This window comes from Lepisma saccharinum, chromosome 7 (assembly GCF_977018435.1).
Source record: "Lepisma saccharinum chromosome 7, izLepSacc3.1, whole genome shotgun sequence".
Lineage (NCBI taxonomy): Eukaryota > Metazoa > Arthropoda > Insecta > Zygentoma > Lepismatidae > Lepisma > Lepisma saccharinum.
The window spans coordinates 95,438,709-95,464,888 of record NC_139235.1 but is presented as its reverse complement, the minus strand read 5'-3'; the positions used below and the strand labels follow the sequence as shown (position 1 = coordinate 95,464,888).

The 26,180-nt window shown below is 35.7% G+C and overlaps 1 protein-coding gene across 1 annotated transcript in view; it reads right to left on the bottom strand.

Annotated features, from left to right (window-relative positions):
• The window catches only part of LOC145990046 (E3 ubiquitin-protein ligase RNF10-like), a 70,662-nt gene extending 45,759 nt beyond the window's left edge, over positions 1-24,903 (bottom strand). Inside the window, exons 1-5 of the mRNA XM_083125680.1 lie at positions 24,516-24,903; positions 20,813-20,985; positions 9,046-9,260; positions 5,896-5,986; positions 1,420-1,604 (exon numbers count right to left, since the gene is read on the bottom strand). Of these exons, the coding sequence (XP_082981806.1) occupies positions 1,420-1,604; positions 5,896-5,986; positions 9,046-9,260; positions 20,813-20,985; positions 24,516-24,609 (758 nt within the window). The 5' untranslated portion in view covers positions 24,610-24,903. The remainder of the gene's footprint in view (positions 1-1,419; positions 1,605-5,895; positions 5,987-9,045; positions 9,261-20,812; positions 20,986-24,515) is intronic.
• Positions 24,904-26,180: the final 1,277 nt, after the last annotated feature.

Below are 26,180 nucleotides of genomic sequence, written 5' to 3'. Positions count from 1 at the left end.
AAACTTTGAAACAGTTTATTTCTTTCAGGCTCACCCTGTATATCACCACAAAATGGCATTTTCAATAAAAATGTTATAAAATTAGTGTATCTCATCAGAGATTATACTTTGGTCCAGAAGAGTGGCTGACATGGTTAACTTGTAATCAACCAATTCAGTTAGAATTCCACATTGCACAGCAGGCTGGTTGGAAATCGCCTAACTGTATCCTATCTGAGCATAAAGTGGTTTAAAAAACAAACACACTTCTGGTACTGAGAAATTTTAAGCATTATAAGAAAATTGAATTGGTCTAAATGCCAGAAAACAGTGATGAGACAATAAGCTGATCATAGCAAGAGCTCAGCAGGCCTGTTGTACCAGAGTATAGAACTCATAATTTTTGTGGTTTAAAATATATCATACTGTATTAATAGGGGCATGCAATTTTGACATGAAATGTGAAATGACACATTGCAGTGTTCATTTTTCATGTTTTTGAAAGGTGTGAGGTGTATTTTGCTACCATGTTTTGTCACGAAATGATGCGAAATGAACTGCAAAACGCAAAATACTCAAACATGAAATTTAGGTTTTATTTACTGACATGGCACCTTCTGAGGTCTTAATTACCTGAGTGTTATGCAAATCACAGAAAATTGATTAATTCTGCTGTAAATATATATAGAAGGTTTTTTTTACTTCTTCTTTCTACCTACATGTGACAATGAGGCTATAGCCTTGAAATATTACACTTTTCTTCAATTGTGGTAAGTGTTTATTGTCTCCTATGCCATTTTTGTTTATCCGCCTTTCTGGAACTCTTCTTCATTCTATCCCTTATATAAAATGGACTCCTTTATACAGGAATAAATTTAATGCTCTGATAACTATATATATTATATGCTATTAGAAGTGGAATGTTAATTTTGTATAGTTTTAAAATCAAATTTAGATTTTTATTCACCATTGTAACACCGAAATGCCATTTTATATACCGCTTTTCATCCTGAAATATGCTAAGCTTTTGTACCAAAATCTATACTATAACATTCTATACTAGAGACCAGATGTTAAGCAAAATGCTTATACTTTACTGTTTTGCCTATTTTTGTGTATAATGCTCATTAACTTGATTTTCGAAATTAACTTTGCATTCCAATAACACAATTGAAACATGCAGCAGCCAATATTTTCTGAATGCATTATTTGTACATGCTAAAAAGGACATGTCAGGAAATTTAAACGTGTAAGCTATGCTAGAAAATGCATTTAAATTTAAAACAACATTTCCTATAATTTCTTGAAAAAAACCAGCATATTTTCAGGTTCATCCAGAAAAGTTAAAAATACTCAGCAGCTTTTAAAAATATGACTGTACATCAATAAACATTTACTAACAACAGAGCGGGAAAGAGTAATGCAGATGGGGAAGCTTACCTTTTAAGATCCTTCTTGTGAATGGATTCATAGCAAATTGGACATTTACGCCAGGGTTTATCAGAGAGAGCTAAGTAATGAAGTATACAAGACCAACAGTACACATGACCGCAGCGTGTCATTTTAGCAGCAATTGGTGGAAACAAACAGATTGGGCAGGAGATGATTTCAGGACTCTGCACTCTCTGAAAATACAAGGCAAATAGAATATTTAGTTTTTGACGTTAACACGAAATATGAAATAACACACTGTAATGTTCATTTTCCAAGTTTTAGAAAGGTGAGAGGTACATTTCCCTACTACGTCTTGAAAAATTGACTGCAAAATAGACTCTTAAACACAAAATTTAGAGTTTATTTATCGACAAGACTGTTGCTGAAGTATGAATTATCCTGTGAGTAATGCTAATTATGGAAAGTTTATTAATTCTGCTGTAAATAATTCAAAAGCAAAAATATATTAATTTACACAGGAATAAACTTAATACTCTGAATATTTTTTTCATTTTGTGAAATAAGTGTAGTTCTCAAATCAAATTTAGGATTATATTCACAATTTTAGTACCGAAAAGCAATTTTATATACCGCTTTTTAATCCTGAAATGTGCCCAGTTTTTATATGGAAATCATGATATTTTATTCACCATAAACACGTGACTCTACAAATAGTATACTTGTTGATTGACATAGAATATAAACAGGATTGGCAAAATTTATGTTTCTCTTTTTAAAAGAAACTAAACAGTTAATTGTTTTACATGCTTTAAATCTTTAAACAATGCTTTATCAACAACAAAAACATGTTTCAAACAAACAAAACATATAAAACATAATGCCACGATAATTTATTTTCTAAGAAAGATGGTTGATAAGGAATCTCAATCATCCAAGGAAGGATCATGTCTATTTACAAAGTAAACACTTTACTAACTTCATAAAATACCTATTTACATTACTCTTAAATTTCGCATGTGGGCTGTCTGAGAAGGTTTAACTAATCCACGGTTATTAGGTCTCACTCTGTTACCCCACGGTAGCTACTCTGTTATCCAAAATATCACATTTTATTTATTTATTTATTTTATTGTCAGCCACGAGAGGGCACTTCATACTGGACGAATGCAACACCTGTCAGTAGTGATGCCAACTGCAGGGACAGATTTTGCCAAATGAGGGAAAATGTAGGGACTTTTTTCAATCTTGGAAAATAACATTTTATTGTGCAAAGCTTACTCGCCAGTCAGTTGCACTTTCTTCGCTCTCCGTTTGGAATAAATGGATTAGTTTATCTGGATACTTTAGCGAGGAGGAGAAAAAAAACTAACTAACAAATGTCCATCAGAATTTTGGAACATGTTATCGGTTACCAAGAACTTTCAAGACAAGTTCTTTTTTGAAAACATTTCCACTCTTGCGAAAATAGTGCTAACATTGCCACATTCTAATGCGGAAACGGAAAAAATATTTTCAATGTTCTGTGATACAAAAACAAATAAGAGAAATAAAATGGGACCAGAATTGTTCAAGGCTGCAGGAAATACAGCATCACCAACCAACATCTATCTCTTCACAGCAGCAGCATGTATGACTTCAAATAACATAATCAACAGTAAAAGACTCAACGTTATTCATTAAGGCAAGAATTTACAATATCTGACCCTTCTGTAATTTCTATGCTACGTCTTATACTCATGAAATAATTAGTCGTGATGATTTATATCAGGTTAACATGTTGGGGTGAGGTGAAAAAATTGTTCATTAACATGTAGAAGTTGTAAAATAAGCTTTTCAATTCTTGCAATGATTCTCTGTATACAAGTATGGTAGCCATATTTGTTGATATGAACAATTGATGTTCCCAATTAGTTACGCTGTCTACAGTGTTGCCACACTGTTGATTTCATACTTGGAGAGCATGGATTGTGTAAGAATGGCGGAAGAGAACAGTAAAAAAGTTGTTAATGTTGTACAGATTGTTAGATGGAGTGTGCAGGAGGATGGCCGTGGGCTAATTAATAAACTTATGGATTTCGGTATTTTGCCCAAAGAAGGTGCTTACATGTGACAGTGACAATCACGATGTAGAAGAACATGTGGACGGATTTGATTACAGGTAAGTTTGGCAACAGAGCATTGATCGTAAAATTGCAGGATATGAAAATGGCATCTTCGATGATGAACGTTTACCATTTAAATTGATACGAAAATAAGATTTTTTATCAGTTCGTAATCACAATTAGCACAAAACCATTCACAGATAGCCCCACTGACCATTCTCGGTAAGGTAAGCTTAGGCAAGGCAAACATAGTTAAAATTTGGGGTTGAAAAACCATGCACGGGTAGACCCACAAACCATTGACGGATAGCCCCACGAACCATTCACGGTAAGGTTAGGTTAGGCAAACAGTTAAAATTTGGGGTCGTAGTAATATCAGGAATGTATATTTTGCTTTTAAGTATTGGAAACACAAAATCTTCCGGTAAATAATGAGCAATAGCGGACCACTCAATTTAGCATATTTTGCAATTTCTACATGTGACCCCCAAATTTTAACTTCAAATTCGTGATTAGGAGGCCTCAATTAGTGAGTATGCGAAATATTACAACAATCGGGGAGGGTCCTGTATTGTAAATTTGCTTCTTCATTATTTGTGGAAGCACCGAGCAGAAAGATTTGGCAGTAAATGTGTATATTTTATCTTCTGTTTTGCATGCTCATGAGGTGGTGTTTTTTTAGTTGCTTTACTTGGCGCAGGGACATTTGGTCAGTTGTAGGGATATTTTGACTAAGTCTGTAGGGACATTGCCGAAAAATGGTTGGCAACACTGTCGGCTACCAGACCTAGTGAGTGCACACTCATTTTCACTTCTGTTTGCGTTTATCAGTACGTGTGTTGTTTATACTGTGTTATTGAGTTGGGTCTGCTATTCAGTGCTAGTGCTTTATTGTGTGTTAATTGTTATTCATTCATTAGTTATACCGCTAAACAAATATAGTCTTGAACAAAGAGTTTTTATGTACGATAATTACGTGAAAACGAACTCTTGCAGAGAAGTGGTCAGGCAATTACGAGACACAGGGTCTCTTGAACCTAAGAAACGTGTTGTATTGCTGTTGAAGGAGATCAAATTCAACATCTATTATAACACAGGAGGTTAGCGATCATCATTAATATTACTTTTAAATATTATTTTACGCTTTCGGTAGGCTTCATGCGCCAGATGCTGTCTTCCCTTTCTGTCAACTGAGGATAAAGTAGCGATGTCTAATCTAAGATTAGATGTCAGAAATAAGGTGCCAGAAATATTTGTATTTGGGAGGACACATTTTCCAGTATCCTTGCAACAAGGTACGTGCTTATTTCAATTGTAAGTGTAACTGTAATTGTGAAAAGTGGAAACATTAGAAAACAGCGGTTTCTGTTACGAACTTCCTGTAACGCAATTTGCCGAGACCTGTTGCATTACGGGGCCACCGAGCGGCCGACGCTCTCACAGTAAAAGATTTAAATAACCTCCCTGTACTATTCAATTATAAAAGTAAAAAAAAAATAAAAAAATAGACATTTATGACATGTATCATTGTTAACTGAATGCACTTTTTGGGCCACTAAATATATTTTTGTGCCCAGTAAACAGAACGAGACACGTTGAATGAAAAGAGAGAATTACCAAACATACAAATAATCAGGGACTATCAAATATCACTTGAAATGTTTGAAAAACAAATTGTGGCCGTAAATACAGTTTTGATATTTCATAAGTGATAGTTTTTCTTGTATGTACGCATTATGCATTGTAGAATTATTTTCCTGTAGTTTACGGTTATTCATTTCAGTCACAATGAAAATAAATGTCTGATGAAGGGAGCCTGTGTTCTCCTGAAACATCACAACGAAAAACTGTTTTCTTACGCTTGTAATAACCGTAAACTATAGGAAAATAATTCATAACTGATGTTCCGTATTTCCATGTTGTAAATTTAATTGCTTTTTCTGATTAATTTCGAAGGACCACTGACTTCATTAACAAAGGTTATGGTATCTGAGACAGAAATGGTAGTGGTATACAAAATTCGAATTAACAAAAACCTCAAATTATTAAAGATGAATTCAAGAGCAATAAAATTCTGTTTCAATTACAGATTAATTCAAATTAAAAAGAATCCACTGTACATGGAAATTGTAAGCAACACCTGAGGCAACTTTTGCATGTTACTGTACTTAAAATTTTCTACTTTGTTTGATTTGGTGTTTTAAGTCCACTTTATGGCTAATCAGGATCCGAAACTACTATGTGCCTCCACCGGGTATCGAACCCGGGACCCCTTGATTACAAGGCAATTACTGTGCCATTGGGGAGGCCATGTGCACAGCTATGGGTAGACACATGTACACTTATTATAAAATTTGTAACAACCTAATAGCTATTTTGGTATTCTTGAACAAGTCATCATAGCATCTATAGTACTTACTATCTGTTCTATAAGGTCCCAATTAACAAGGGTATCTGGATCTGTTACGTATGGTGTGTAATCTGCATCTGCCTTCACAACAAACTGACAACTGAAACAAAATATAAACAGACAATGTTATTTACACAGAAATATCAGCCTTTTCTCTCTCTCTCTCTCTCTCTCTATCTCTCCCCCTCTCTCTCCATAGCTAAACACTAGAGGTGAGTGGGAACCCAAAAAGTCGGGACTGGGATCGTAAAAAAATTTCCCATCCCCATCCAGACTTCGAATGACTTCCTGACTTTTCAGGATCCTGAGCAGTCAGGAAATACCAAATGATCATTTTAAAAAGTCTTTTTATTCCATTGAAACGTCCATTCTTTGAAAAGAATACTAAAGTTCGTACCCTCTCCCCAAAATAGCGGTAGAAGAGGGGGCAAACTCCAGATTTTTTTCTGTATTTTTCATTGAAATTTGGGGGTTGTGCCCCCAAGACCCCCTTCCTCTTCCCGGTCCTTCTAAATTGTACACATGCGCTGATGTTATAGCTGCAAAACAAAATTTATCCGAAGTACATTGCTCCCATAGTGCCAGAGTTATAACAATTTTCCTCCAAAGAGAGTTCGAATTTAAAATTCCCACAAAGAAGCCTGGGCCAGAACGGGGTTACTTTCGTAGACCTGCTCGGCCATCTAAAGGTTAAGGTGAAAATGATGCATGGAATTAGAGATTTTCCCATACCAACCCAAAAAAATCTGTCCTGCACACCCCTACTAAACACTGATCTTCTTGATAATTAGGGGTCAGAAGTTGATAAAAAATCATATTTTTTCCCCAAGCCTTGAAAACAAAGCTAAATCTGATATGTCAGTTTCCGTTCAGTTAGAACCAGTAAACATTGGTTTTATTTTGAATTTTTCAACTTCTTTTGCTTTTAGGTAATTTTTCAGTACTTTTTGCAGTTTTTCTTGCATTCTCTTCATTTTTGAGGTTTACTTTTCTTGTTTCATGCATTTACTAGCAAAACTAAAATATTTAAATTTCCTGAGAATGTCCTTTTAGCAAGTTCGCCTATAATCAAAAATACGATCAATGGAAAAGCGCAATACTATTTTTAACCAAAATGTTTGGCAATGGATTAAATAATAATTGTTGTAAATTTATTTTTCCTCCAGCATTTTTCCTCCAGCAAACTCCAAATACTTTTGTGTCAACCCTACTCTTCCTTTGCTGGCCACTAGTATCATTTTATCTGTGGTTTTAAAGTAAAATTAAAAATAAATAAATTATAACCTGTTGTATGCAAAACAACTATATTTTCAGATGCTGGCCGACTACTGTATCACGTTCATGCAAGGGTCACTCAGAAAGGAGGTGAATGACTTACACTGAAAAATCTCACTGTGTATTTTATGCAACCTCGAAGTGGAAAAATACCCCAACATACATTAGCACTTACTTGCCCCCCCCCCCCCCCTCTGCTATGGTAGTTTAAACTACAAAACAAGAAGTTTTATTGAATTATTGAACTACGCTCTTGTACTTTTTTTAAAAAAAAATGAAGCTTTGATTTGAAGAGCGAAAATTATTTTAGGTATTTTTTTTTACCATTTTAGTTCATATTAATGTCATTCTATAGGCCATCAATGTTATTTACACAAAAAGATCACCTTTTACTTCCCTTGTCACCCCTCCCCTCTCACATACACACACTCATTGTGTTGATAGCTGACCATTGTACATGTGTTATCAAATCACATTAACTAACAAAAGTAATGCACCATCTTCACCCCCCCCCCCCCCCCCCCCCCCCGCATAACATCCTAAAGCAATACTAAGTCTGCCCTAAATAATTCTTATTGCAATACTCATCATAGACCTACTAACTCAGATAAAAAATAATTGTCATATGATCTATCCAATACTCTTTGCATAGCACACATGGAAAAGTTGCAACTTACCGTGGCTATGTTTTTAATGATACCTCATTCCAGGTGCAGAAGAATACAGGATGTATGGCACCATGTCCTACTTTCTAAAAAAGTAAATGTCTAAATATGCAATTTATTTTGCATTTCAGTCACCACGAAACACATTTATTAAAGAGGCCAATGAACCATTCAGGTTCTTCAACAACCATTTGAAATTTTATATTGGATCGGTAATCGGAATTGGTAAATTTTATATCTGTACTTTATCTGTATCAGCCCATCCCTATAATAAATTAAATGTGTTACGATCACATTTTATAGCTTATCTTAGTTGGATTTATGGCTTTCTTGAACCGTATTTGCAGGGAAAAAAAGGCTTTAGATTTGTCTACCCCTGCTTGATTATAGTTGTAGCTCTTATTCTTACTTTCATCAACATACTATAGAACACATGCAAGTATAGAATTTACAGCATATTAATATCCCAAAGATTAACAATCACACAATGCATCGAGGCAATGTGTGAACTCAACACTTTGGTTACACTGTTCAACATTAGGTATAATTAATATACAGAGATGCGATACACTGTCAGTTCTGGCAGATAAGGCACATTGGTAAAATTGCTCATAAGTAGCGAGCAGAAGTTGATCAAATGTCATCTTTTTTTCTGACATATCGGACACAATGCCCATTAAATATACAAAATGTCTAGAACCCAAAAAAGGTAATTTTAAAGTACTTTTTTTTTTGCCAATTTTCAGGTTTTAAGTCATTTCCCCTGATTTTCGGCATTTTTCCATCATTTTTTGCAATATTCGGTGTATTGTTTCATCATATTTTGTCACTTCTTTCATTTTGGTAATATTCTTGAATCTATTCACCAAGCTGAAATATATATCTCTCAGGATTGCAATTTACGAGCAAAAGAAATGCTGAACTGGTGACAGTCTTTGTTTTGTCGGGGGAAACTACCAGGTGTCCGTCTGGGGCAAACTCAGATTTAAGATCAGATAAGGAGATTGCATTTTGTTTAATTTCCTTTTCATTTAAATTTTCAACCCGAAACTAACAAATTTAATGGTCATTTTTTTTTTTTGCATTTTTTCCCCATTTCTTAGGACATTCTATAGGTCATAAACCTATATTTTTTTAAGTCATCAAAAAAAATGGTATCAAACAAGAACAAGAACAAATTTAGTGTAAATGTTTAGAATTGTTGTCAAAATGTACTTACTTGGCCTGCAGAAAATGTTCCTTATTGTATTTGTGCCTATGAGTAGTGGACAGCCATTTTCCTGACCCACGACCTCCTCCTCCTGAACACCAATCATTAGATCTCACTGCCCCAGATCGAGGAGCATAATGAAAGTTTAGCAGGTGATTCAAGTTTTGCTTCTTGCTTCCCTGCACGAAAACTGATCCATACTCAGCAAATTCTGCATCTGTTACCTAAACATATTAAAAGACAGTATTACTTCTTCAATGGTGGTTAAAAAGAGTGTGGGGACTGTATATCATAGTGGTATCAGGTCAAATTTAGATAATGTAGAAATTTTAAGTGATAAATGCAGGCTCTGCCAGGACTCAATCACAGGTCTCTGGCATACCATGTCATTTCTCTACCAAATTCCTGTGTGTCAATTTCTCTAAAGCAATTACATGCATATCACCTCTTGACAGTTGACTAATGGGTCTCCATCACCGACAGGACAACTGTCAAGAGGTGCTATATATGTAAGTAATTTAGAGAAATTGTCCAAGATAAGGACTGTCAACATGATGTGTGGCTAGTCACCCTGCTATGGGTATATACATTTTCTGTTTGTGTATTTCATCGTTTTAGTTTAGTTCTTCGTCTGAGGAAGACCCTGATAAGAGGGTTGAAATGTTACATGTTAAGTGTTTTTTTAAATCTTAATAAACTGCCTTGGTCAGCAAATTTAGTGTTTTTGAGTATATGACATATATTCTACATCAGATACATTTATGAATGTCTTCTAATATTAAACAAGTATTACTTTTAAAATAGTGCTGTCAAACAAATCCTATATATAGATAATTACACTGCTATTAATTATTAATACAACATTAAAATACCTAACAAGGCAAAATTTTATAGCATAAAAAATATATACACTAAAAAAGTAGTTTCCACCCTTTAACAGGGTCTTCAGACGAAATTTCAGAACCAATTTATTAATTGTTAAATTAATAAAAATTTATAAAAACTTATTAATATTATTAAGAATTTATTGTGAAGTTTCGTTTGAAGAAGACCCTGTTCGAGGGTGGAAACTTTACGCTTTTAGTGCATATATTTTTTATACTATAAAATTTTGCCATGGTCAGTATTTTAATGTTAATTAACATGGAGACAAGGATTAACTGTGTTACCATTAATTATTAACTTGTAAAAAGAACTTTGGTCTACTAGGTGGACTATGCATGCACTCACACACTTACTCTCATCACACAAATTGCAATGATATTATATTAAATATATAAGGATTTAACAAATCACTCATACTTACACTCTCAAATTGCATCACCAGTGTTTCATTCATCTTAGCACGTCGTTGCCTTTAGCTCAGGTACAAAACGGAATTACGTTACTATAATGAAGCTCCATGTTAGGGGGTTCATTCTCGTAAAAAAATACCAACTGAATTTGGAAGAAGTGGAAAATTTCTTGTTGAAACTAAACTGTACTTCAAAAGTGTTTTTCACCATCCCTATTAAAACCCACACTAAAGACTGTTAGTAAAAGCACTGTTGGTCTGGCAAGTTGAGTTCCAAATTAGCGATAAGAGCTTGTTACTGGAAGGTGCACGTACACTCATGCTGGTCGACAAGAGAGAACAGTGATTCTCGGTTTGCCTTGAAGGTAACTCGTGTACTGGCGGACTGAAAGTATGCGTGCACAACCTGCCTCTATGATTTTGATAGACATTATCAGAATCCCAGATTGCACATGTAAAAAAAGTCTGAGGTAAGTCAAGATTCGACGTACTGATCATGTAATTATCTCACTCGTACAATTTATCTTACAATTTGTAATGAGTGAGGTTATGGTGGGCAGATAATAAATTAATGATTATGTCAATCACCACATGAGGACAGAATTGTATATCTAGACTTGGAATCCAAAACAAAGTTAGTTATGGAACATTCCAAGCTGAAGACATTTGATTTTCCAAAGTATAACTTCACACACGCAAGAACGCAAGTGTGAACTCAACACTTTGGTTAGCACTTCATTTAATTAAAGGTATACAGGGTTGCCCAATAAGTATTGGGATTGATCTTTTCCAGCCAATGGGATGGGGTGGAGGGTGATCTCTGTGGGTGGGATTGGTGTTGCGGGATGTCACGTGAGCTAGGAGACCCAGCTCAGTTGCCTCCGAGCCTTTGGAGTGTGTAGGTCGTGCCTGAAGTGAAAGCGTGTTTAGTACTCTCGTCGAGAGTCAAGATGCAGCGAACCATTGAGCAGCATTGTGCCCTCAAATTTTGCATTAAACTGAACAAATCTGCTATGGAGACTTTTGATATGATCAATGAAGCTTACAAGGACAAAGCCATGTCCAGAACGCGTGTTTTTGAGTGGCACAAAAAATTCAAAGATGACCGGGAAGACGTCGAAGACAAACAACATGCTGGATGTCCAACATCGATCCAAAACACTAAAAATGTGGCCAAAGTGCGAGAACTTCTGAACAGTGATCACCAGTTAAGTGTGTTTGATAACACAGGAGTTAAATTTACTGAAATCCACTGTGCATTCAATTGTGGTGATGATGATTAGGGTCTGCCGCGTCCGAAGGGAGATCGCCGATTCCTGGCTGCTGCATCACGACAATGCGCCCAGTCACACGGTAATTGTGAGGGAGGCATTGTGCACATTACCCTACTGTCCAGATATGGTTCCCCCAGAATTCTTTTTGTTCCCTCGGATCCAAAGGAGCCTGAAAGGACATAGTTTCGGGACGATTGAGGTGGTCGAAGTGGCTTCGACGGGGTGCCTGAACAGCCTTGGAGTTGCAGAATTCCAGGGGGCGTATGAAGTGTGGAAAAAGTGCTGACAGCAGTGTATTGATGCAGGAGGGTCATATTTTGAAGAATATTAACACACTGTACATATATATTCAATAAATTTCTTTTTATGACTTCAGTCCTGATGCTTATTGGACAAACCCTGTATGCTGGAATATACCAAAGCATCGACATTTAAAATGTCAATTAATTAATATTCCGATACAAGCAGAGTTGCAAAAAAGACTGTTTTTTTTTGGCTTTTACCAATCGCAGCTAAACAATTTTCACTTGCAGTGTTAGTTACAAGTTTAGATGTTAATTATGTCATATTTTGGAATTAGATAACTAATTTTACATCGTACAGTAGCCAAAATACACATATTTGCCATTTCTTCTACAGGGTGTCCAAAAATTCATGCAACCGAGACTTTGAATGTATGTTTACGTTTGTACAAAAAGTGATAGTCATGAATTTTCCACAGGATGTTAAAAAAAATGTGTTGTACATTAACGTTCAATATGGGTGAAGAGTTACTAAGGTGTATGAAAGTTTTTGTATGAAGTGAAAACGAACGTGGCTAAAAGACAGCTCTGGAGCTGTACTGGAAACATTTGTCATGTCAGAGGTCAGTATTAGGTGTGCCCAACATCTATGTTATTAAATCAATGTCCATATGAAAGAAAATATTTGAAATTTATTGTACAAAAAGATAGGTACGTTAGTTCTATGTATAATAAATTTTAAATCTTTTCTATCATTTAAACATTGGTTTAATAACAGACGTTGGGCACACCTGATACTGACCTCTGACATGACCAATGTTGCCAGTACATCTCGTAATTCCTTTCTTTATGTATTTGCGATAATTAATCCCATAAATTGTCTGTAATGCATAAAAAGTTATTATATCAATACAGTAAATACCCACAGAGACAATAGATACAGATCAAAAATTTCTTTCAAGTGACTCCACAGCTGTCTTTATACACGTTTATTTTCACTCATTTCAAAAACGTTTTACACCTTAGTAACCTTTCCCCTGTACTGAACGTTCATGTTCATGACTTTCTAGTTCCATGTTTAAAGAATATACACATGGACAAAATTAATAGCCAATGTAAGATTCATGTCTCATCACTTTGTGTTCAAAAGTTCTTTACAGTAAAAATAAGAAAGAAGGAAGGAAGGAAGGAAAGAAAGAAGGAAATCTCTGTCGTGTGACTTTTTGGATACCCTGTAGTTACTAATTTGTTTTGGCCACACTTAAGTTTATGTATGTGCCTACTCAATGGACTAGTGGTAACACTGTTGTCTTGTAATCAATGGGTACCAACTGCAGGTCCAATCCTGATAGACTATCTGAGCATAAAATGAAACAAACTTTCACTTTTTTCATGTCACAAAAAATGAAGCAAATGTTAATATTAAACTATTGTGTGTTTTAGGACAATTAAAAATGTTACTATTCATAATATGTATTCATAACCAGATGTGTATATACCCCAATTAATACTTAAGATCAATATGGTCCTAAAAGGGAGATTTACTGTCGGATTTAAAATTATAGAAACACAAGTTTGGACTCCAATTAAAAATTATCCAGTAGATCTACATAGAAATGAGTTACATCAAAATTTAACTTATTCAATTCTGCATTAATTTATGTTAACATGTTTTTTTTCGAGTATGCCTTATATTTTTCATCACCGTGAGAACTAAAAAAAAGGGGCTGATTTTTTTTTAGTTTTGCAAACGATCACTCTCTCTGAAATACTGTAAATCAAAAACAGGTTGTCCGACCATTATGACATTTTAGTAGGGTGCAGGCAGAAAGGTTTGAAACAATTATATTAATTTTCAGGTTTTCAAAATTTGTCAAAAAAAACAAGTTTCTTTTCAATTTGCCAAACAACTTTTCCTTAGTATTGGGTACTTCTACAAATACAATATTGTTCTGGTTTTGAAGTTCTTTGCATATGTTTTTAAAATGCATTATCAATTCACAGTGCGAAACCAGTTTTATACAGATTTTTATTCAGAGGAGTAAAGCTGTATGCGGAACGTCGCAACATGGCACACAAGTAACATTCAATGCTTCTGATAGGATTGTACGTCTAGACTTGGAATCCAAAACATAGGTAAGTTATGGACCATTCAAAGTGAAAGACAATTGATTTCCCAAAGTATAACTTCACAAACACAAGAAAGCATGTGTGAACTCAACACTTTGGTTAGCACTTCATTTAATTAAGGGAATATGCTGGAATATACCAAAGCAACGACATTTGAAAAGTCAATCAGATAAGGTTATCACCCACTGACATCCCAGAAACATGTCTCCCCGAACCTCAGAGAGGAATATTTTGTGTACCTTTCCGAGGGTAGTCTGTCCATGTACTGCTCCGCCACATGCCGAACCATGCCTCAGTGAGGAACATTTTCCATGCTTGACTACAGCGAGGCCAAACATGTTGCTTGCCGGAAATGAAAAGATGCAGGCAACGGAAAATTTCCACCCTTGAAACCTGCACACTTCTGGCAAGGAAATTCTGCGCATTTTCCTGTAGTGTGCATTACACAATTTGATTTCACTACAATCAGACAAAAGAAGTTCTGTTGCAGCGTTTCTCCCATGTTTCAGTAAGCATTATGCTCTAATATTTCTCTACAAGTGATATTCAATGCTTCTGAGGATATGATTGTACGTCTAGACTTGGAATCTAAAACAATGGTAGTTATGGAACATTCCAAGCTGAAGACTTTTGATTTCCCAAAGTATAACTTCACAAACGCAAGAAAGCATGTGTGAACTCAACACTTTGGTTAGCACTTCATTTAATTAAGGACATATGGTGGAATATAGAAAGCATTAACATTGTTCAACCAATCATATTATGTACTTTGGGATGGCTGTTTTCCAATGAAACCAGCAACACATGGTGGGTAATAATGTGCCACCTCTTGAAAACTACAATGAATTTTCAGTTCTGTCTCCTTTGTTCATTTAGACACAAATGAAGGTGATACACTGAAATATATTTGTTGTTATTACTTTTAACAAAGAAATTTTGATTATGTCATGTTTTACCATTAAAAAATATGCAATGTTATTAAAATGTAACATGAATGGGGCATTAATTGTCGTTCTTCATTGGTGGTATGATTTACTTGTAATAATTACAAAAATAAAATAAACTTGTTCACAGCCTGCAAAAAATCAGGGATCCTGCAGCTTTCAAAATTTTCAAAATTACGATTTTTTAATCTTACTTCCATATTCGTCACTTATTCACGAGTAACAACGAATGCTTCTGAAGACTGTACCTCTAGACTTGGAATCCAAAACAAAGGTGTTCTGGAACATTCCAAGCTGAAGACTTTTGATTTCCCAAAGTATAACTTCACAAACGCAAGAAAGCAAGTGTGAACTCAACAGTTTGGTTAGCACATACATAATATTTTGGGAATAGTTTGGACTGAGGTGATACAGATAACGGCCAAAAAAATATTGGTTGGATGTTATTTACAGATACCAGGTGATGTTTTTCCAGTGCTTCGGTATTTCACGGGCTCTGCAAAAATGCTGCGGAACACTTTCACGAATTCTACTTATCTGGCAAATTATGCAAAATTCAGTTACATATACTTTAATATTCTAGTGTAATTCTTGCATATTTTAAAGCAAAACTCTTGGTAATTGATGCATATAATTAAGAGTGGAATACTGTACTTATGGTACACACTAATATTAATCAATATTTAATCAAGTTTTAATTATTACAATTCTCAAGCATCCATACAGGCTCAAAGTTTGGAAGGGGGAAAAAAAAAGACTAACTATTTTATGAAGGTAAAGAGTGACAGTTTCGCACCAGCATGCATATAATTCAATATCGTTACAATGGGCACTACTACTAAAAAAAAAAAAAAGACAGTATGAATTTCTCCCCATCAACTTAAGAGGTTTCTTAAGTTGATTACCATGATATGAGCTGTAAAACATATAACGAATAATTACACTGGGGAACAAAAAAAAGATTTTATTTTGTGGCATAAAGTTTAATAACAGTTTCAGCACCCAAAACAGCTGTGATTGCCAATTGTATGATTGCTTCAGTTGAATTGACTCCAGTTTAAAAAATAAACACACCATGGAAAATGTAGGAGGTAAAATTACTCCACGCTTTTTCGGTAATATCAAAATTTGATAATGGGCTGAAAATCCCATTAAGAAACTTATTAATATATTTTTAAATTGTTGCTAGGCAACTTATGAAGCATTGCTAGGCAATATATCTCCTATGTTTGTGGGATAGTCGTGCTAGAGAAAAGCATTGGACGATAAAAAGTTTGGCCCCCAAGGGAAAATATTACAGTGGGAAAAGCTAATATCATTCATGAACCGCTGATTGATAGGGACAAAATCATCCTTCCGCCACTGCATATTAAACTTGGGTTGATAAAACAGTTAGTCAAGGCCTTAGATACAAGTGTTGATTGTTTCAAATATAACAGTTGGGCTGAAAAGTTCGTAGGCTGACTCATAGATGGCGTTACTAGAATTAAATCCATGTGATTTTTACTTAGTACTAACCTTCAAAAGATACGTGTATAAATTTCACAGCTGCCGGATAATTAGTTCGTGAGATATAGCATTGTGAGTGAAGCAGCTTTTGTTATTGTGAAAAAATGGATAAAAAAGAATTTTGTGTGTTAATAAAGCATTGCTTTTTGGCGAAAAAAAATACTGTTGAAGCCAAGGCTTGGCTTGATAAACATTATTCGGACTCTGCACCAGGAAAATCAACCGTTGAGAAGTGGTTTGCTAAATTTAAACGAGGCGAAATGAGCATCGAAGACGATGCACGCAGTGGACGCCCCAAAGAGGCTGTTACCGACGAAAACATCAAAAAAGTCCACAAAATAATTTTAAATGATCGTAAAGTGAAGTTGATCGAGATAGCTGAGACTTTAAAAAAATCAAAGGAACGTGTTGGACATATTGTGCATGAATATTTGAACATGCGAAAGCTGTGTGAAAAATGGGTGCCGCGCGTGCTCGCAATCGATCAAAAGCAACAACGTTTTGATGATTCGGAGCAATGTTTAGTGATATTCAACCATAATAAAATTGCTTCCCCATTCACCATATTCTCCAGATCTGGCCCCCAGTGACTTTTTCCTGTTTGCAGACCTTAAAAGAATGCTCGCTGGAAAGAAATTTAGCATTGATGAAGAGGTAATCGCCGAAACTGAGGCCTATTTTGAGGCTAAAGAGAAATCGTACTATAAAAATGGCATCGAAAAATTGTATGACCGCTATAATCGTTGTATCGCCCTCGAAGGCAACTATATTGAATAATAAAATCGAATTGTGTCAAAAAAATATTTTTTACTATGTTAGCCTACGAACTTTTCAGCCCAACTGTTATATGACACACTTTTCCAGGACTAAGTATAGAAAAATTGAAGGCCGGAATCTTTGACGGACCACAAATTCGTACACTTATAAATTATGCCAATTTTACAATACCGGGAATTTCTCCATTTTGTTTGAAATTCGGCATACTCACTAAATTAGGGCTCCTAATCACGAATCTGAAGTTAAAATTTGGCGCTCACGTGTCAAACTTGCAAAATAAGAGGGTCAGTCATCGCAACCGACAATGCACAATTGCTCATTATTTATCGCAAGATTTTCCGTTTCGAATACTTAAAGAACGAAATATTTATATTCCTGATATTACTACGACCCTAAAATTTAACTATGTAGCCTAACCACGTGCCAATGGTTCGTGGGGCTAGCGATAATTAAGGAATTTCTATACGTGAGCGCCAAATTTTAAGTGCAGATTCGTGATTAGGAGACCCAAATTAGTAAGTATCCGAAATTTCAAACAAATTGGAGAAATTCCCTGTATTGTTAAATTATACCCAACTTACATGTCTTATATCAAATCTGAGGCCTGGCTGAGCTTTGTGTCAGTCGCCAAAAAACTTTTGGGGGAATTACAGAGCAGAAAACTACCGTGATATAGTTGGAAATATGTTGAAAAAGTTTTAGAAATTGGGAGCTAATATGAGTGTGAAGATACATTTTCTACACAGCCACATTAACAGATTCCCTGAGAACCTTGGTGATATTAGTGAAGAACAGGGAGAAAGGTTCCATCAGGATATAAGGATAATGGAAGGAAGTAGGGATGTGCCGAAGCCGATTACAGATGTATGAAAATCGGCCGAAATTGACACATCGGCATTGGTATTGGAATCGGCAAAAAACCGACATTTAAACCGGTACAGATTATACAAGAGTTTTTACCTTCTAATAAGTTTTATATTCTAGTTTTGTAAGATTTATTGAAAATTTGGTTATGATTCATCATTATTGTAGAGTTTTTGTAATACAATTATTGCAAACTCATTCAGAGGATCAACCTAACTATACATCGGAAATAAAACAGTACATTGCTGAACCAGGATCTGCTGTTGTATTGGAAATTAAAAATTAATATTCAAACCTGAAGCAAGTCCTGAGAAAATAGTTGGGCATACCTGCTGCATCAGTATTCAGTGATTGAGTGTTCAGTGTTGCTGAACACATTTGCGATAAGAGAAGAAGTAGGTTACTTCCTGAAGTGCTTCCAAATCTCGTGTTTCTGAAGTTGAATCTGGCATAACAGGAATTCATTTTGCATTTCAAAGAACTGCTTGTGTACTAATGTTTAATATCTTGAGAATCCACGTTCTTCTTAAAGGTTCACATAACATTTTGTAGATGCAAATGTACATTCGCATCTCTTGAGAATATATATGTATATACATATGATATGCAATAGAAATGTACATAGCAAATTTATTTTTGTCATGCTGAAAATAACATCCCATTTCTGTTTAATAATCTTATGTATCAGAATCAGTTAAATATTGGCATTGGTATCGGTTCCAAAAATTATCGGTGAGTACATCGGCATCCGTAAATTTCCAGCTTCGTCACATCCCTAGAAGGAAGGTACCAGGGATGGTGGGATCGCCACATGATGGCCAACTACTGTTGGAGCTTACAGAGGGATTGTCCTAAAAAGCAATACAGCAGGAAATCGTATAGCAAACGTTTCACATAGTTTGTTACTTCATTGTGTACAAAGAAATATTAAATTGTTGTTGGAAGTTCATTTATATGTATGTCTTATGTTTCCGCCATATTGATTTAGTTGCATTTATTTCATAAATTAGAGCAAATTCAGAAAATATATTATTATTATCATTATTCAGCAGCATGAAATCGCCGTAAATTAGCTCTCAAACACTGTGCCGCAATTTCACTGTTCCCCAGTGTTATTTATAGACGCCCATTTATTCCTTATGGACAAACAAGTTAGGGCTAATGAAATGCAAGTTGACTTTTTCTAACACAAACAAAACCTTCAGCCAATCCTGTTCAAATACATGTTTGTCTACAACATTGGAAGTTTGATATTCCCAAAAGAACAAATAAAATAATACTCCCGTAACATAAAACTCCCTACAACCATCTAGCGCACAGGCCTCTCTCCTTTGAGCTCACCATGGGGAAAGGTTGGTGGGGAAGACAGTTCAGTGTCTTCCCATCTGGCTGGACATGGAAACTGTTCCTCGTGCTCAGAACAGGTTATAATCAGAGCTTGAAGTGGGAGAAACAATCTCCCTGGGTATAAAAATATGCAAGGCACCCCTTCGATGCCTTATTGCCACCAATATCCCCAAGCCTCTCCTACTTAACAATTTCCACTTCAAGGCTGAATGGCAGTATAAACAAGTTTTACTGCTGCAGCAAAACAGGCATTCCAATGGTCCGTATCTTATGAAAGATAAATCTTTACTTAATAAAATACTTCAGATCAACCTCACTACTAGCTTTCGTATGAAGTTCCAATCAATAGGTCTCTCAATTGGAATCCTGTAATCTTTCCGATGGGAATGCATACAAAATCACCTGTCCATAGCCTTCTCTAGCAAATTTAGAAGCTTATGTTGGAAATATTCTGGGAAACATTAATTGCAAGTTTGTAAGTTTAACAACAATGTTGGGTCTTCCTAGAACTGGTAAAAATCATGATTTTTATTTAAAAAACAAAAACATTTTTGTTTTGATCGGATTTTAAATTTTTTTTACAAAACATGCTTGAAATAGTTTGTATAGTTTTTGGCACAACACACATGTACATGTTTTTTTTGTAGAAAGGCTTCTTCAGTAAACAGCACTGTCAAATGTTTCAACAGTTTGATTAAAACAAATAAAAAAATGTATGTAAATGTACATTTTTACGTTTCATATATTGTACATGTCAACCTACTATGGAAAAGTTTGTTGGGTGTGTTAATGAAAATATAATAATTTCAGTAACATTTCTTCCAGTCAAAATAAAACACACTGGATGTACTCTATAATTGTAACTTAAAATATTTTTATAGTCTTTGTAGCTCAATTTTGGCAATTTTGTAAATTATAGATTGTAAAATATCAGCTGCTGTGTTCATTTAGTTTAATGACAATGACACTATTTATGGTTTAACATAAATAGTATCTTCTACACAAAATGTTTGCTATTTGTGTCTATAAAAATTACCAAATTTTAAATCAAGATAAATTTAAATGCGTTTATAGTTTCTTAGAGCCTAATAAACACCATTAGATGATTACGAGATTAATGTACTTTCACCAAAATTAATTCTGAATCTATAAAATCCTTATGTACATTTTCTATTAATTATTTCTTAAAGTGATTTCAATCATTTCTTTTTATTTTAAAAATCACCTGATTAAAACCAATCCACCTTGTTCTCACCAACCTCATAGTGCTAACTAAGATTGTCACCAACGATCCTATCTCTGCATAGATGGATCATAAACAAAAACTAACTCAACACCAGTGTAATCAAACATAGGAACTTCACCTTTGAAAAACTGCAGAAAAATTAATCGTACCTTGGTACTCTCCTTTCCACCTCCGTAATACTGTCCCTTTGGTTTGGGTCTTTTGTCACAATTTCTGCTTTTCTGTGGAATGGGTTTTCTTGTTTGATCATATTTTGAAGCACTGAATCCACTGGACTCTCGCCGACGTGAAGATTTTGGAAATGGTTTGGTACTTGAGACATCTAGGGGGGAAAATAATGGCTGCATTAACAATCAATTTCAAACAGACAGAAAATAAATCATTACCATAAAAGACATAACATTAAAAATGTCACCAAATAATTACAACAAAAGTTCCATGTCACCTTGCTCACATTTCTAGGCTTTTTAAACACAGAGTTTCTAATACTTGTCTCATATATTCATATTGCTTTTAGCATATCTGTATTATGTTTTATATTTTTTGCCATACATAAGGACTTAAACAACAACTTTCATAGCATCATAAACATTTTATACAGTGTGATTCAAAAGTCCCCGAACTCTGATTTAAAAAAAAAAAACAACATGAAAATAGTGATGGACAATTTAATTCAAGTACTTTTATACTGTGACCCATAACTTTATTGAAGTTGGTGCTTTCGGTACTACTTTACTATACCGGAGACACCTATCAATGATTTATTTCACAATTTTTTACATTGCTAACGTACTATTCTGCATTGCAGAACATTTCTTTAGGTGAAATAATGGATTTCTAATGAAAATAATGTCTATTTCTTACATACGATAGGCCCACGAACCATCACGGGGACGAGGTATGCCCACTAGGTTAGGTTAGGCCTGTTAGGTTAGGTTCCATTAGTACTCCTTTCGTTCAATTTAGCATATACGGACAACATCGGAATTACAAATTCCATGGCATCTTCACACCCGGCAACAATTTCACAATGCATCCTCGACACGTCATCTTGTAGCAGCAGCAATAGCACGTATTGTGCTCTCGTGCAGAAAGCAAATGGCAGCAGCAGCAATAGCACGTCGGAAATAGATTTTTGTAGAAAACCACATGCATTTGCATTAAAATGGATCAAAACTACATTCCCGAACCTCAACAACGTTACAGAAAATGATTTGCGTAAGTACTTTCTCCTGTAAATTTGAAGAAATCCGTCTCCGGTATAGTAAAGTGTCACCGTGCTTTCATATAACCATACAATATTTATAGAACTTGCTGGAAATGCTCTCCATTTTCTCAAATTCATGCGACGATGTCCCGTCACGGCTCTGATTATGTTGTTCTGCAGATCTTGCAGCATCCCGGGGTTGTTGAGCTATACTGTATTTTTTAGATATCCTCCATAACTAAAAATCTGGAGAGCAAGGAGGCCACAATTTTTTCGAGATCAGTCAATCTTTTTAAGAACTCGTGGAGCATCTCCATTGTCTAATTCGAAGTGTGGCAGGTTGCACTGTCTTGTTGGAAACAACAATAACATTCCTCTTCTTCAAGGACGGCTGAATTAACAGTTTTTTTTCCTTCTTTTAATGGTCACACAAATTGCCACCTTGAAATTGCACACCACATTCTAGTTTTTTGAGAGTGAAGTGGGTTTTCATGTAATGCATGCGGGTTTTCTGAGGCCCAGATGTGAGTGTTCTGACTTAACATACCCGTACATATGAAACCAGGCTTCATCACATCACAAAATAAGCTCCCAACATAGCAACTATCTGTTCTTGCGCGAGACTCATGGTGCACGGGATTTTACTTCCTGTCAACTCCCATGTGCTGCACGTTTCCAAGGGTACGGAACATTCTTCAAGGTGTATTCACGTTTTTTTGATCAAAGTAATTTCAATTTTTCACATTACGAGTACTTCTTTCCCGTAGTCTTATCGCTTGGCTGACACACAATATGGCGTGTACACCTTCCTAGATAATCGCACGTCGTGCTTGTGTTTTGTCGATTTTCATTCATTATGCAGTGTTTCAACCTTCGGAACTCAAGAAATACCCGTGAACAAATCTAATTTTCTTAAAAACAAAATTGTAATGGCTCGTGGGGCTATCCATCCTGGAAATTTAAACAAAAATTATTTTCGTTTCAAATTTCCCACCGATTCCGGGTTCCACCCCTGGGGTAATTGACCTACCGCTACCGTAGCCCCGCCTCCGCTCTGGCTACCGGGCTTTTTCTATAGTTCCTGTTAAAGGCATGTTAGAAATTGGCCGGAGTTGCCTGCCCCCAAATGAGCCCCAAACTTTTAAATTTGAAGAAATCAGTTTCCAGTATATGGAAAATTTACCTCAATTTCACCACGCATCCATGACACGTCATATTAGGCATACACCCACAGCCCATTCCTTCTAACGAGTAGCTTACTTTCACTGCCACATTTTGGACATTCCTTTCTTCACGATCCTGTGTTCAATTAAATTAAAAAATCCACTGTATGTTCCACACCCGGTACAAATTTCACCACGCATCAACGACACGTCATGTTTCTAACTTTCGTTGCAAACATAGACAGTTTGAAAAACTGGATACCCAATGAGCATGAACAAAACACAATCACGATGCATGATGATGTACGAAGGTGTACGCACCAAAGGCTATTGTCCGTCGGAGAATTAATTTTCAACAAAGAACATGAATTTCCGCCATCATACATTCCCACATCACACAAAACACCTTCCAGATGTTAGACCATGTGACAGGAACTTATTACCGTAAGTAGTTTCTTGTGTAAAAATGAAGAAATCTGTCTGGGGAATAGTAAATTAGTACCAAAATGTGGTGTCGAGGTAGTGTCAGGAATACATAGGCCTATATTTTTTTTGTGAAAGAAAAAAAATTCGCGAAAATAGAGTTTCCATTTCGAAAACTAATGCCTTATTTTGCAATTTCTAGAAGTGGTACTAATGTGATATTCCCCGGACAGATTTCTCATTTTTACAGAAGAAACTACTTATGGTAATAAGTTCCTGTAGCATTGTCTAACATCTGGAAGGTGTTTTGTGTGATGTAGGAATGGTTCATAGCGGAATTCAACCATTGACGCATAGCCCCACGAACCATTTCCGGTAAGGTTAGGTTAGGTAGGGTCACGTATAGGTTACATACCATTCTCGCATAGCCCACGAACCATTGACACATAGCCCCACAAACCATTTGCGGAAACTACGTTCTTCAGTTACAAAAACACTTTTTTTTTAAAAAAAAAAAAAATGCAATTTATTTAATCAAAAAACGTGAATGCACCTTCAAGAATGTTCCCTGAAGCAGATGGGTAAGTACGAAAGTCAAAAATTCACAAAACAAAAAAGTTATAGGTGTCCGGGGACTATCAGATTTTTACCCTAGAAGTTTCCGACAACTTTTAACTTCAGATTCGTGATTAGGCCGCCTCAATTAGTGAGTTTGCCAAATATGAAGAAAATCTGAGAGGGGTCCTGTCATCTTAAGTCGTTCCCATGAAATAAACTTTATAATTCGTTAAACAGTGAAATCTGTTGATTAAATAGAAATCGTATGAAATTTACGAGGATGTACGGTCGGTCACCGGACCGCGACATACGAGGCCTGCAAAGAGTAGGACTTCGTATGCAATTTGTGACATGAATGTTGAAGTAACATGTTTAGACTACATTGGATTTTTTTTTACAGCTTTTGCACCTTGTATAGTTATCAATGATCAGTGCATTACTTATGAGGTAATCAGTGATGTTATCATACAAGATTCAAGTAGGATAGGGTATAATACGTACCTTGAGTTTTTTTAGATTCTGTTCCATTCCCCTTTATTGGGGCTTGAACTTGACGGCCAGAGGGTTTCTTTTCCATTGTACAATCCTCTAACATCTACTGCAACAACAAAGGAGAAAAAAGGTTCTCCGCATGGAGATACAGAACCCAACTTGAGACCCGTCATTTTTTCAGTAAGCCATGATTTATAAATTTCAAATAAAAAAGATTACTTTCCTGGACGTAATAACAATTATGAGAACGAGAAAAGCTTGACGAATACAAAAAAATGCACACTTTTGGGAGCAGGGAACTCCCTGTCGTCGTAAACGACGATTTTTAAACCAGAGCAATCCTTGATATTACTGTCGTCGCAAAAATGGCGACGGAACAGATCAAGTTAAAACGAAAACCCGAAACAGATCGAACCGGAAAAGGTGAATTTAACTTGTCGCAAGGCTTGTGCAATTTGTACTTGAACCTCGTTATTGAATATTATGCGAAACTTCATTCACTTATTTATTTTTAATTTTTTATAATACTTTCAAAATGATTTATTAAACTATTTGTTTCTGCTGTAGTTCCTACATCTGCATTTTTGTTTGACAATGCAGTAATGTTGCCAACTCCTATCCTAGGCTACAACGGCTGTCTGAAGGAAAAAATGGGCTGTTCATTGCCAAACTTTCCCGATGGTGGTGCAAGTCTTGGGTGCAACCCCTGTTGTTTCGTTCGTCATTTGCTTGCCCTAAGCTTTACATTGGAGCGCGATGGGGTGGCTATTCAAACGTTATTTTCAAGGAAAGTAAGAATTTCTCGTGCAAATCGACATAAAAAATGTGTTTAGTAAACTTTTAACATTATCTTGCAAGTCATAAGTTTCCGAAAATTACATTCTCCTGAACATAAGAATTAATATATTAAAGCGCCAAACCAGGGTAGCTCGAACGCGTTTATGTGCAAACAGGGCCGGATGAACCTATGGGCAGCTGGGCAATTGCCCCGGGGCTCCCACCAAAAGGAAGCTGTGAAGGGCCTCCACCAAAAAAATCTTTTAACCAGCTGGCTATGCTTTCTGAAAAATTACATTTTTTAAAAATAAAAAAAATCCTCAATATTGTCGTATGTCTACTTTCTTCTGGATCCAATGGACATTTCCACTTTGACATGAAAAACGTTTTAAATCCATTCATTTTACAGATAATGACACAAACACGAGATGTGCAAAATATCTCGGCGATATTTGTTTTGGTTCTCGAGAAACACGCCTTCAAACACCGCTGAAATTCACCTACTACGTCACGGATTTGAAAACGTCCTCTCCACAGACAGAGGACCTCTGACGTCATCATATAGAAATGCGTGCAGGCGGGGCTTCTGCTCGTCGCGTCAACTTAGCATGAGCCGCGAGAGCGACAGCAAATTCACTCGTTACTGTGTAAAACAATTATCTTACAACTTCCAGTGCAAAAATCTGTGTTCCATTTCTTTGAGATGAATTATGCCCTAGCAGTATAGCAGTATTTACTATAATTCAGCCACTCGGAAGAGGGTCTTCCCATTAGGGTGACAAAGCAAACCTTGTAACAGTCAATGGCTGAACAAGTGAACAGCCTTGTTCATTGCGAATACATAGGTTAGTTCTGACTGGCAAGAACTTAATGTTATAGGAATACCTTTATTGGAAT